Source organism: Ylistrum balloti, unplaced genomic scaffold (assembly GCF_031769215.1).
Source record: "Ylistrum balloti isolate Yb309-2 unplaced genomic scaffold, AGI_CSIRO_Ybal_v1 Utg370402, whole genome shotgun sequence".
Classification (NCBI taxonomy): Eukaryota; Metazoa; Mollusca; class Bivalvia; order Pectinida; family Pectinidae; genus Ylistrum; species Ylistrum balloti.
This window is the reverse complement of record NW_026782275.1, coordinates 462204-476005: the sequence shown is the minus strand read 5'-3', so window position 1 is coordinate 476005 and position 13802 is coordinate 462204. Positions and strand designations below refer to the sequence as shown.

At 35.8% G+C, this 13802-nt stretch overlaps 1 protein-coding gene across 1 annotated transcript; it reads right to left on the bottom strand.

The window, feature by feature from the left end:
* Positions 1 to 973: 973 nt before the first annotated feature.
* LOC132554428 (plancitoxin-1-like) lies at positions 974 to 10724 on the bottom strand. The gene is made up of 9 exons (XM_060218748.1): positions 10713 to 10724; positions 9881 to 10032; positions 8332 to 8509; positions 7615 to 7693; positions 7093 to 7254; positions 5002 to 5205; positions 4555 to 4667; positions 4102 to 4230; positions 974 to 2432 (listed from the first exon to the last, which is right to left on the bottom strand). The coding sequence occupies exons 1-9, from the start codon at positions 10722 to 10724 to the stop codon at positions 2319 to 2321; spliced, it is 1143 nt and encodes a 380-aa protein (XP_060074731.1). The 3' UTR covers positions 974 to 2318.
* Between the last annotated feature and the right edge of the window lie 3078 nt (positions 10725 to 13802).

Sequence of the window (13802 nt, the reverse complement as noted above, 5' to 3'; positions counted from 1 at the left end):
TAATCACTCTCGGATGCTGCTTTCCACATGATATCTTTTGAAGGACAGGTAGGATTTTGATGAATCTTGGTTGGTACATTTGTTACCTTAATCCCGTGCTCAAGTTCTTTCTGCACATTATCTTATGAAGGAATGATCAGATTTAAAGGAAACTTCCTTTGTAGACAGAATACCTTAATTCCTTGTTCAGGTTTGATTATCAGTAAAGTCCATGCATATTTTATGAGACAGCTGAGACCTGATTGGATGATAATTTTCAGCATTCCAACTGAACACTTTCTGCAAATTATCTTTTTGAAGGAACAAATTAATTATGATGAGACTTGTGTGGTAGATTTGTTACCTTAACCCCTTGTTCAAGTTTGATTATCGGCAAATTATGTGCATATTTAATGAGGGTACTGTGACCTGATAGGCTGATATCCAGTATAAGGTTACTACTTTACAGTGATGATAACACATGAAACACTCGGTATAAATCTGTATATAGATTACACACAATTACATGTGTCACACATGGAATACTTATTCCTCTGAAAAAACTTGTCCGGTAACTGTACAACAAGTCTTCATTCAATTGATGTGATATGTTACACTATGTATGTAATTATATTTTGTAATTATGCAAATACGAAGGCTTAAAAGCTGGGGAAAATAACAAATAAAATATTGAATTATTCTCTTTCTGATATTTGTTTTTCCACATGTTGTTATTAGGATATGAAGAATGAGATGTTGAATGGATGTAAGGAAATATAAACATAAAACGTAAAAGTAGCCACATTTCGAAAAATTAAGTTTTATTACTAATCGACATAATGATTAGTTTATGAAAAATTGTCAACATGCATTAGAAGGTTACAAATATTGAGACAGTGCACAGTTTGAAAGATAGTTAAAATATTTCCATTTTTAAACATTCCAAGAAAAATGTATATTTCTCATGAGATAAGTTTGACATAGATGGCTTTGTATTTATAAAAGTTTTGAAAACTGTGAACAAAAATTATACAAATATATAAATATATATATAATTGGTCCACCTGGGAGACAAAAGTCAATAAAAATAATATATATATATATACTACAGATTTTTTTTTTACGATAAACATGTGTCAACCAAACATCAAATACACAAGAACAAGGACATAAGCAATGTTGTATAGTAATAAACTTACATTCAGATCTTTCACTATGGAATATGTTTTTTGTACAGGAACATATTCACCAGAGATTAAACCTCACTCTCTCCGCCACCTGTTGCTCACGGTAACATGACATATTAGCATACAGATTAGAGTGTGCTATTCTAGTGAGAAGAAAGAGATTACCTTTCAGAGAACATACATACTGTGTAGACAGCGAAATATATCACCGGGCAAAAAATCTACATCGATAATGTATACATGTATAATATTTAGAAAAATATACTGGCATTTGTGAACGTATCTATATGAACAAATTACCATCCAAAAACTGGGTATAGGCAAGTAACACCTGGAACGCCCTCCCTATTGGGTATAGGCAAGTAACATCTGGAATATCCTCCAAACTGGATATAGGCAAGTAACACCTGGAATGACCTCCAAATTGGGTATAGGTAAGTAACACCTTGAATGCCCTGCCTATTGGGTATAGGTAAGTAACAACTGGAATACCCTTTGAACTGGGTATAGGCAAGTAACACCTGGAATATCCTCCGAACTGTGTATAGGTAAGTAGCAACTGGAATGTGAGAAGAATGCCCATGAAGTAATCCAAGACACTCCTATGCTGTAAATATACAGCACAAAGCTATTGCACCACATGTATATATACTGTACCATTTAAAGATGTAAAAAAATATACCAGGTTCAATTTTATTTCATCAACTTTGGTGATAAAAAGGATGGCACAAAATAACCTGATGATCCTGAGGTGTTGCTAACCATACAAAGGCGATGCATTATTATAAGTGACAGTGATATGATAGTTTGGATGTGCAATAGTAACATGATTAATTTTAACTAGTAGTCCTGGGTTCAATTGCATAAACAGATATGAAAACGTATGGAATCACTGTCCCAGGTTTTGGTTTCCTCCCACAGCAGGATCACCCGTATGCTTTCATCCGGGCCACCAAGAGTGATTGATAGAACTTGTTTGGTAATAATTGTAAAATTAATCAAATTTAAAGACTATACAGAACAATCATAGTAAAAACAACTTCTATGTACAGTCCAGCATATGTAAATAATCTATTGCTACATAGTAGTACATTAGCAGATGTTGCAGATGTTCGACAAATTTTGATTATCTGCCCCTAGTTCCATGATGATTCACCAGGTTTCCTTGGGGCACGGTTCGTAGGTCGCCACCAATGCTTTAAAGCTTTTCCAAACCTGTTTATGCTGGAAACATACGGTTCCTCCTGCCCTATGGAACTGGGAAAGCTGAAACAGGAGATAAGAAACAAAATACAAAAGTAGTACAACAATGTATTAACACTGTATCTAACGTTAATTTTGAATCGGAATTTACAGGCACCAAATGACATGAGACTATCAGAGACAAAGGTACTCAAGTTGTTCTCCTTACACTAATGGGTTTCGTCAATACATCAATTCACAACCTTTGATATAATGGGCTGCAACTTCTCAGTTTTAACTTAACATCATTCAATGAATAGAGAAAACATTTTCACATCATTCAACAAAAATACAATGGATATATAGGACAAATTTAAAGACATTTTAAACAAGACCTTGACAAACTTGAGTAGAATTGATAAAGTTTTCACATTGGTAGAATTCATAAGCTCGCAAAATTTTCAAAATTTTCATTCAGAAGTCACGATTTGGTAGTGTAACAAATGATAAAGTGCATCATCTAAGTAATTTGTGGCACAATGATCACCAATTCTGTTTTGGCATTCAATGTTTTTCCATCTGCCAGGTTTCACTATGTATTTATGGTGATTCGTCTAAATTTACAAAGCAAAATTGTCATGATGTAACAAAGTAACAATCATTTTGATACATCATATACCATATCAATTTTACACTGAAGAACTGAAAACCTAACTCCTACAAAATCTGCTTGATAGTAGTTCTACTCGTTTTGGGTTCAAATACGTCAAACCAAATTCATTCAAAACATTTTGTATGAAAGTAGGGTAATTCAGTATTGTATCAATATTGTGAAGGGAAAATTCCCTGGTTTATCCAGCATCATTAGATGGTGGGTCATTCAAATGGCTCTATGTCTGGTTCGTCCAGTATCATTAGATGGTGGGTCATTCAAATGGCTTTATGTCTGGTTTGTCCAGTATCATTAGATGGTGGGTCATTCAAATGGCTCTATGTCTGGTTTGTCCAGTATCATTAGATGGTGGGTCATTCAAATGGCTCTATGTCTGGTTTGTCCAGTATCATTAGATGGTGGGTCATTCAAATGGCTCTATGTCTGGTTTGTCCAGTATCATTAGATGGTGGGTCATTCAAATGGCTCTATGTCTGGTTTGTCCAGTATCATTAGATGGTGGGTCATTCAAATGGCTCTATGTCTGGTTTGTCCAGTATCATTAGATGGTGGGTCATTCAAATGGTTCTATGTCTGTGTCATTCTTGTTTTACAATAAAAGTTTGTTAACACAAATCTCGTTAAGTACTGGATTGATCTTTCTAAATTTGACAGTAAAAAGATTATTATCACTATTTCAAAAGAGGAATTTTCGAATTTCATAAAATAAAGAGGAAAGATAGAGAAAAGAAGGAAAAAGATCCCATAGAAGAACAAATAATGTTCAAACAATGGTGGGTACCAAGATCCCTCTGGGATCTCTTGTAATTCATAATCATGCATACTGACAAACAAGGTCACCTGAAATTTACTTGTGATGACAAACAAGATCACCTATGATTTGCTTGTGTTGACAAACAAGGTCCTTTGTAATTTACATACGTTGACAGGTCTCTTGTAATTGATATGTATTGACGTACAATGTCCTTGTAACTTACGTGAGTTGACATATTTGGTCCTCTGTAATTTACCTGTGTTGACATACACGGTCCCATGTAATTTACCTGTGTTGACAAATATACAAGTTCCCCTGTAATTTACCTGTCTGTTTATATCTCCGATACATGTCCACTCTCCTTTATCTACAGACACTGCCCATTTGGAATGGTCCTTGGTCTCCAAGAAACTCACACCTCCGACAGGAAAGGTCACGTTCTGGACATTATACACCTACAATACATACAAATATCATAGACTTGTTTCCATAGTAACAGGAACAGATATAAACAAATACTTGCACTGGATAGGAGATTCTGTACAGTTTTTACTTAACATGAATTTTTGTACAGGTTGTCTCCCCTCTTTACTATTGCTACACTTAAGATGTTGGACATACCATGTACTGGTCGGGTGTTGTCTCCCATTTTAATGAGGCCAGAGCTGTGATGTTGATATGACCTTATTCTGGGTAGGGGGTTCTCTTTCCATTTTACTCGGCCATTGTAGCTGTGTTAGAATACATTTAAATTGGCGGAAGTTGTGGTGTTATCATACCTTGTACTGACTGGAACAGTTGGTTGGCAGATTCTGTTTAGCACCTCCTTTCTGCCAGGATTCTACCATAATGTCACAATGAAGATCAATGGCCACCAAGTCGTCATACAAATCTGTGTACCAAGATAGTTATATAATATTACTTTTACTGTCATAAACTATTGATTGTAAAAATTACATCAAAAACCTGTCATTTATTACATCCATGTCATGAAAGAAGGAGGAACACAGCAAACTTTTATTTGATCACGAATCAGTCAGGGTCAACGACATGTTTATTCCTTAAATTTCTAAATAAAAGCACATCGTTGATTTCACTTCAATATTATAAGCCTAGTTTTGCATTTCATGGTTCATTTCGACATCTATAGTCCTAAAGATGTGAGGTAGTTAGCTCATAGTCAATTCTCAAGTGAGACGTCTTCATCAAACTGAAAGCAGACTTACCGGCCATGAATTTCCCAAACTTGGCATAACTAACAAACTGATGGCCAGCCTTTGATACCAGCGTTGTTTTGTGGTACCACGGCAACTGGCTGACATGTGATTGTGTATCCCCTAGAATCTTGTTCATCATAGGGCTCTCTGTGGCAAAACTGGCTGGGAAAAATTTGTCATAGATCTTGGGATAATTATACAGAAGTTGTTCACCTGTAAGATAAAACAAAAAAAATTGCACTAGGCTTGTCTTTGTCTTGCTTTAGGTACACTTTTCAGGAAAACCACTCACCCAGTTGTCTAACTATTTCACAATCACTAACTAGTTATCTAGATATTTTTCCACCACTAATCCAGTCATCTAACAATTTCATAGCCACTAACTAGTTATCTAAATATTTTTCCATCACTAACCTTGTTGTCTAACTATTTCACAACCACAAACTAGTTATCTAAATATTTTCCATCACTAACCAAGTTGTCTATTTCACAACCACTTACTAGTTATCTAAATATTTTTCCATCACTAACCCAGTCATCTAACTATTTCACAACCACAAACTAGTTATCTAAATATTTTCCATCACTAACCAAGTTGTCTATTTCACAACCACTTACTAGTTATCTAAATATTTTTCCATCACTAACCCAGTCATCTAACTATTTCACAACCACTTACTAGTTATCTTAATATTTTTCCATCACTAACCCAGTCATCTAACTATTTCACAACCACTAACTAGCTATCTAAATATTTTCCATCACTAACCCAGTCATCTAACTATTTCACAACCACTAACTAGTTATCTAAATATTTTTCCATCACTAACCTTGTTGTCTAACTATTTCACAACCACGAACTAGTTATCTAAATATTTTTCCATCACTAACCCAGTCATCTAACTATTTCACAACCACTAACTAGTTATCTAAATATTTTTCCATCACTAACCCAGTCATCTAACTATTTCACAACCACTAACTAGTTATCTAAATATTTTTCCATCACTAAACCAGTCATCTAACTATTTCACAGCCACTTACTAGTTATCTAAATATTTTCCACCACTAACCACTAACCACTAACTAGTTGTCTACTAACCCAGTTGTCTAACTATTCAGCAACCACCAGGTCAGTTATCTCACTAAACAATAACCACTAATACAGATTTAATTGTTCCCATAGTTAAGATGTCTCCTGTTTCCTCTAGTGAACAGGGTCAGGTATGAAGATATTTATTAAGAGTTAAATACTTTATTGGATGGTGTTCTACTGATTTGTGTTCAATAAAGCAGTATTTCTAAACTTTTTTTGTTTATGAGCAAAATCAAGTAAATATTTACACAAAACAGCTTAATGCTAAATAACACATTTTCTATATCAATACATTTGTGTAGGAGGTTGTTGTTAAACAATTAAAATAAACAAGTTTTGATTGGCTAACATTGTAAACTTTGACCTATGTAAATGGTGAATGAAAGGACAATTCGGCATGAAGATTGCTTCATTTGCTCAATGACATTAAAACACAAATAAAGTTGCTTGCATTTGTTCAAGTAATAATTCAATCATCATATGGATTTCTATCGATTTATTGCTTTGAAAACAATAAACCCATTAATTACTTGTTATATTATGTAAAATATTATAATATTTCCAATTTTCCATAAAATGTCAGTTTTGCATATTCATTGGTGGCATTTTTACTATTTATGCTGATATTGTGTGGGTGGAGTACAAGTCATTTCCTCATCATCAGAATAACTTTTTAATTGTAGGAGAAACACACACTTAAGGCCATTACGTATGGTACTTTTTCCCAAAAGTTACTAAAACACTCTTTAAAGCTTATATTTCATGTAACTTTTCAACAAATATGTAACTTTAGTAAAAGAGATACAATATACAACAACTGCTCTTTTTGAGTTGTTTTGTTTGATACAGCTGCTGTAAAAAATATATTCAAGCTTTCATCCTTTTTTTCTACTGTATGAAAACCATAAAAGGGTGAAAAGTGTTGGACAAAATTAATCCAACAAACAGTAATATTAACACTTATTCTACAAAACATAACTGACTTGATTTTGTTGAGTACATACCGATCTTATCCATCATGGTAGTTGGGTAGGTAACACAGAGAAATGCCTGCCCATAATCCTTGGCACTCTCAGGCCACGCCCACCTGCTGGTCTTGTTAGGTGGAAAGCGTGGGGTACTGTGCACCAACCAAAATCCGTCTTGAGTATCAAAACTCAACACTCCTGTTTTCATCATAATATAAACAAATCTTAATATTCTAGATGGCTATTTTACATTCTTTATGTCAGAACTTAGTATACCATATTCCAAAAAATAATTTCCAACAGAGCTTTGGTCAAGGTAAAATCAAAACCATGACAAAATTATCTGAATTCTTACTTTTCCTGTTCTATTTAGCAGACATGGTTGAGTGAACAAACTAACGTTTCAAGGTTAACAATTATTTCATACCTTATACAGAAATATAAATGTATGTTTTTAGTATATAAAGAGAATTCTGTTCTGTCTGTCAGAAAAATCTTCCCTAAGGGAGGTAACTGTGATAGTACTACATATATCTATGTGAATAGTTCTATATATACCTTTAGTGTGTCCATGGTTGAGACTCTCTGAGGAAGGTGTCTGGTCATTGTACATCATATACATGTAATTTTCGTTCTTCTGTGAAAAAAAGGATAGAAAATTTTGATGGCTGGGTTCAGTTACAGCCAGGGATACCTTGTAGCATCCCACATTGTGCATGTTGCATGAGTGGTGTAAAAAAAATACAACTAAGCAGGGGAAGTTTTTAGCTTCCTGATAAAAACAGACCACACTGAGCATCACAATATATAGTGCATGCCATGTACACAGATATCCATGTAAACATACAACACTGACAGATATCCCTGTATACATACAACATTGACAGATATCCCTGTATACATACAACACTGACATATACTTGTATATACAAACACTGACAGATATCCATGTATACATACAACACTGACAGATATCCTTGTATACATACAACACTGACAGATATCCCTGTATACATACAACACTGACAGATATCCCTGTATACATACAACACTAACAGATATCCCTGTAAACATACAACACTGACAGATATCCCTGTATACATACAACACTGACAGATATCCTTGTATACATACAACACTGACAGATATCCTTGTATACATACAACACTGACAGATATCCCTGTATACATACAACACTGACAGATATCCTTGTAAACATACAACAATATGACAGTGATTTTTAAGTGATTTTGATTACATTTTACACATACTTACTGGCTGGTTGTAGATCTGCTGCACTGTGTTATACACAGGGTTGGTAACGCTACCATTTATCCCAACCTTAGACAACATCCAGGTAGGAGAGTTATCATCCATGTAGTAGAAGCCAAGTCCTTCTTGTAAGACAGAGTTAGCATTCTTAGGCAAGACAGGCAGCTTGTATACAATGAACCTACAGAGATAATGATACATAAGACCTTGTATACAATATACCTACAGAGATAATGATACATAAGACACTGTATACAATGTACCTTCAGAGATAATGATACATATGACCTTGTATACAATGTACCTACAGATAATGATACATATACACAGACCTTGTAGTACAGAGATAATGATACATACGACCTTGTATACAATGTACCTACAGAGATAATGATACATACGACCTTGTATACAATGTACCTACAGAGATAATGATACATAAGACCTTGTATACAATGTACCTACAGAGATAATGATACATAAGACACTGTATACAATGTACCTACAGAGATAATGATACATAAGACCTTGTATACAATGTACCTACAGAGATAATGATACATAAGACCTTGTATACAATGTACCTACAGAGATAATGATACATACGACCTTGTATACAATGTACCTACAGAGATAATGATACATACGACCTTGTATACAATGTACCTACAGAGATAATGATACATAAGACACTGTATACAATGTACCTACAGAGATAATGATACATAAGACACTGTATACAATGTACCTACAGAGATAATGATACATAAGACCTTGTATACAATGTACCTACAGAGATAATGATACATACCTTGTATAAGACCTTAATGATACATACCTTGTATACATGTACCTACAGAGATAATGATACATAATACAATGTACCTACAGAGATAATGATACATTTGTATACAATGTACCTACAGAGATAATGATACATAAGACCTTGTATACAATGTACAAGATAATGTACCTACCTTGTAGACATACGACCTAATAATGATACATAAGACCTTGTATACAATGTACCTACAGAGATAATGATACATCAGACCTTGTATACAATGTACCTACAGAGATAATGATACATACGACCTTGTATACAATGTACCTACAGAGATAATGATACATCAGACCTTGTATACAATGTACCTACAGAGATAATGATACATAAGACCTTGTACACAATGTACCTACAGAGATAATGATACATAAGACCTTGTATACAATGTACCTACAGAGATAATGATACATAAGACCTTGTATACAATGTACCTACAGAGACATTTTTGTCCTGATGACGGTCGCATAGCAGCCAAAACATGTAGACAATTTTCACACAAAGTCTTTGTATTGTAGTGTTTCCTTTGTATTTGTAACGCTGTGCCTTGTATATATTATACTCTGTACCTTCAGAGATAATGATACAAAGTTGTATAAATATCAATATACTTATTAGTTAACAAATCACGTCGATGTATGTAAGTAAGTATACCGCTATGTAGTTTGTAGTGGCATGACTAGATGAGTGGCAGAAACTTTTGTGTCTCACCAATCAACAGGCTTGCCGGTTTCAGACAGACATCCCATGCTGTCCACAGTAACCAGTGTCCAACACAGCGCCAGACTGGTCATTAGACTCCTCAGTCCCGTCATTATATCAACTGATAACCCCGCCCGTACAGGTTCCACTTTTCCAACAACCTGTCACATGAACAGGAAGTAACCTCATACATGTGGTTGTACTTTCGGTTTCATGTCACGTGATCGCTAATTGGATTTTGTACAGGTTTGGCGGATAACAATGTAACCTACTTCCTTGTGGAAACTTAAATAGTAAAAAATAGTTATCTTTCATAAAATTGTCATATGGTTTTCAGACAGAACACAGTCCAAATGGACAATAGGAAAGTGTTATGCAAGCCTTTTCGCACAGATTCGGACTTGAGCAAGACTGATCTTCGCATAAATACACACTTAAACACACTACACACCAGTGTGCAATGGACACACGGTGTCACCACACACTGGTATACAAAGTTCATTAAACAAACTACATATAAATGCTCACTAAACACGTTCAATACATATAATGTTCGCTCCACATGTATCTATATATACATATAGCAGAAGGACGATGGTCCCAAACCACGTTTGGCCATATATTGTATATATAATATTTCTTTTGAAAGAAGGTATTTCATTGGTCAGACCATTGATTGGATGATGCACCCGTTCCCTGTTTCGAACCCATACCGAGCGCTACATGGGAACCCGCTTCGATTATTGATAATCAGCAGAGAGGGTTGTTCAGTGCATCAAAGTTACCCATTACTGACTTAATTGACATTTGCATCTTTTCTTAATGGTAGAATTTTCTTTACTTTTGGACCCATCTTGAAGCGACTCCAACAGGTGTGCTTTTAATCTTCTACTGATGTGTCAACGACGCCACAGGATTGGTCAACAATCGATGACCACAGACAATATGGTTGGGGTCATCTTGAAGCTAAGTCATGACATACACTGACGGAATAGAGTAGGTAATTTGTGTCGTTTTAGACAAACAAATATGTCATCGATCGATTTGTTCGATGTAACTGTTATGTCGTCGTCAATATGTTTGGAAAAGGTGTTAAAGAAAACCCGGATCTTGACCAACCCTAAATAGTGACATTACTGAAAAACACAAGTATACAACTGTAGATTCTGTGACAGTGTTATAGCCGATTATGTTTACTTCCCGTCAATGTATTGAATTAGGAGCGTCCATGGATGAGAGCTTGTTTTTGTGATAGGCTGCAATAGTGCTGAAGCTTAGTCTGAAGGGTTTGGCTATGCTATTGTATTTTTATGCTCCCCAAAGGGAGAGCGTATAGTTGCTGCTTTGTACGTCCAGAGCATAACACAAAACTATAGGAGGTATCAACATGAAACATCATAGGTAGATAGATCTCATCAAGGACTTGCTTGATTTGGCTCTTTTACGTCCTTTTCTAGTCCTCGTCAACAAATCTTGTAGTACTGGAGTCAAGGAATTCTGTTCTTTAGGGCTGGTGCCTGGCTCACATGACAGTACCTGGTACCCCGTATACAGGAGCTTCTGGCGTTGGTACTCTGCACAATGGTATACCTTTGCTTTAGCCTTTTATCAATATTGTAAATATTGTTCAAAATATTCTACAGAGTTTCCCACCCAGAGTATTATTTTATTTTTATTGTAACAGGTCTTACGTCCACTTTTACGACCTTGCGGTCTTTCAACGGACGATAAAAGATAGGAAAAAGAGTAGGAGCGGAAAAGTAGGATTGATGGGAGGGAGTTGGATGTAGAGATGAAATAGAGGGGACCGTCTATTCTACTTGACCTGATCTAAAAACTAAAATTTAGAAGGCGACTCCCGTTCTTAATTGTACACCTAGCCTAATATTCAGCACGACACGGCAAGAAAACCGGTGTCAGGACTGAGAGGGAGAAGGGTTCGGATTGTTGATTGAGTTTTGGAGGTCCCTCGAAATTACTTAATAAATATTTTCCTAATGTTACCCTAACTCCAACCTCTGAGCCGGCGTTATCACGTCTGCTCTTTTCCGAAAAGTCATAAAGGGGTTTTATTGTGCAAGTTGGATACTCTCACACGGGCCACCGCTTTAAGTCCCATCCGACGGACTGTGGATTTATGGTTATTTGTTAGTATGATGTTGGTGGTGATGTTGTTGTTTATTCCACAGAGTATTAGTGGTAACCCGCTTCTGAGTACCTGGCAGTCTTGTGAAGCTCAAGTACAAAGACATTTGTTTAAATAAACAATTTATTAAAGAATCAACAACTACATTCCAATATAATCATCTTTACAGAGTAAATTATCTTTCTCATTAATAAAAGAATAATTGGAAATAATTGGCTATCACTTTAAGTCATCTGCTCATTAGTAATCGAATATAATTCACAGAAGTAGCAAGTGTAAACCTAACGTTACTACAAGGGGGATAACTCTAACGAAAATCATCACACTTACTACAGATACACACTGAATGTGTTTTTCTTTACATTGATACACGTACGTCTTGGTTAGAACTTTGAAAAAACATATTCACCTCACATATACCCTAAATATCCATTAATATATTAATTTATACTTATATTTGTATAGATATATTACTATAAACTGAAAAATGTGTTGATAGTCAAAGACGGGATATACATTTCTACACCAGAACAGCTGACGACAGATCTAGAGGTATCACAGGTTTTTGTTACCAATTATCTTCTGGTGTGTGTATATATAGTCTGGGGGTAACGAACCTTGATGTTTCACCTAGACCTGTTAAAGGAATGAGAGCACCACACTATATAGGAAGGCCTGTTAAAGGAATGAGAGCAACACACTATATAGGAAGGCCTGTTAAAGGAATGAGAGCACCACACTATATAGGAAGGCCTGTTATAGGAATGAGAGCACCACACTATATAGGAAGGCCTGTTAAAGGAATGAGAGCAACACACTATATAGGAAGGCCTGTTAAAGGAATGAGAGTACCACACTATATAGGAAGGCCTGTTATAGGAATGAGAGCACCACACTATATAGGAAGGTCTGTTAAAGGAATGAGAGCACCACACTATATAGGAAGGCCTGTTAAAGGAGTGAGAGCACCACACTATATAGGAAGGTCTGTTAAAGGAATGAGGGCATCACACTATATAGGAAGGTCTGTTAAAGGAATCAGAGCACCACACTATATAGAAAGGCCTGTTAAAGGAGTGAGAGCACCACACCATATAGGAAGGCCTGTTATAGGAATGAGAGCACCACACTATATAGGAAGGCCTGTTATAGGAATGAGAGCACCACACTATATAGGAAGGCCTGTTAAAGGAGTGAGAGTACCACACTATATAGGAAGGCCTGTTATAGGAATGAGAGCACCACACCATATAGGAAGGCCTGTTAAAGGAATGAGAGTACCACACTATATAGGAAGGCCTGTTATAGGAATGAGAGCACCACACTATATAGGAAGGCCTGTTATAGGAATGAGAGCACCACACTATATAGGAAGGTCTGTTAAAGGAATGAGAGCACCACACTATATAGGAAGGCCTGTTAAAGGAATGAGAGCACCACACTATATAGGAAGGCCTATTAAAGGAATGAGAGCACCACACTATATAGGAAGGCCTGTTAAAGGAATGAGAGCACCACACTATATAGGAAGGCCTGTTAAAGGAATGAGAGCACCACACTATATAGGAAGGCCTGTTAAAGGAATGAGAGCACCACACTATATAGGAAGGCCTGTTAAAGGAATGAGAGCACCACACTATATAGGAAGGCCTGTTATAGGAATGAGAGCACCACACTATATAGGAAGGCCTGTTATAGGAATGAGAGCACCACACTATATAGGAAGGCATGTTAAAGGAATGAGAGCACCACACTATATAGGAAGGCCTGTTAAAGGAATCAGAG

Excerpts from the sequence above, each read along its gene's own strand:
- LOC132554428 (XM_060218748.1), bottom strand. Across the intron at positions 7,255-7,614 it reads CAACCATGGACACACTAAAG|GAGTGTTGAGTTTTGATACT; the intron begins GTATATATAGAA and ends TGATGAAAACAG. Across the intron at positions 4,668-5,001 it reads GTTTGGGAAATTCATGGCCG|ATTTGTATGACGACTTGGTG; the intron begins GTAAGTCTGCTT and ends CTTGGTACACAG.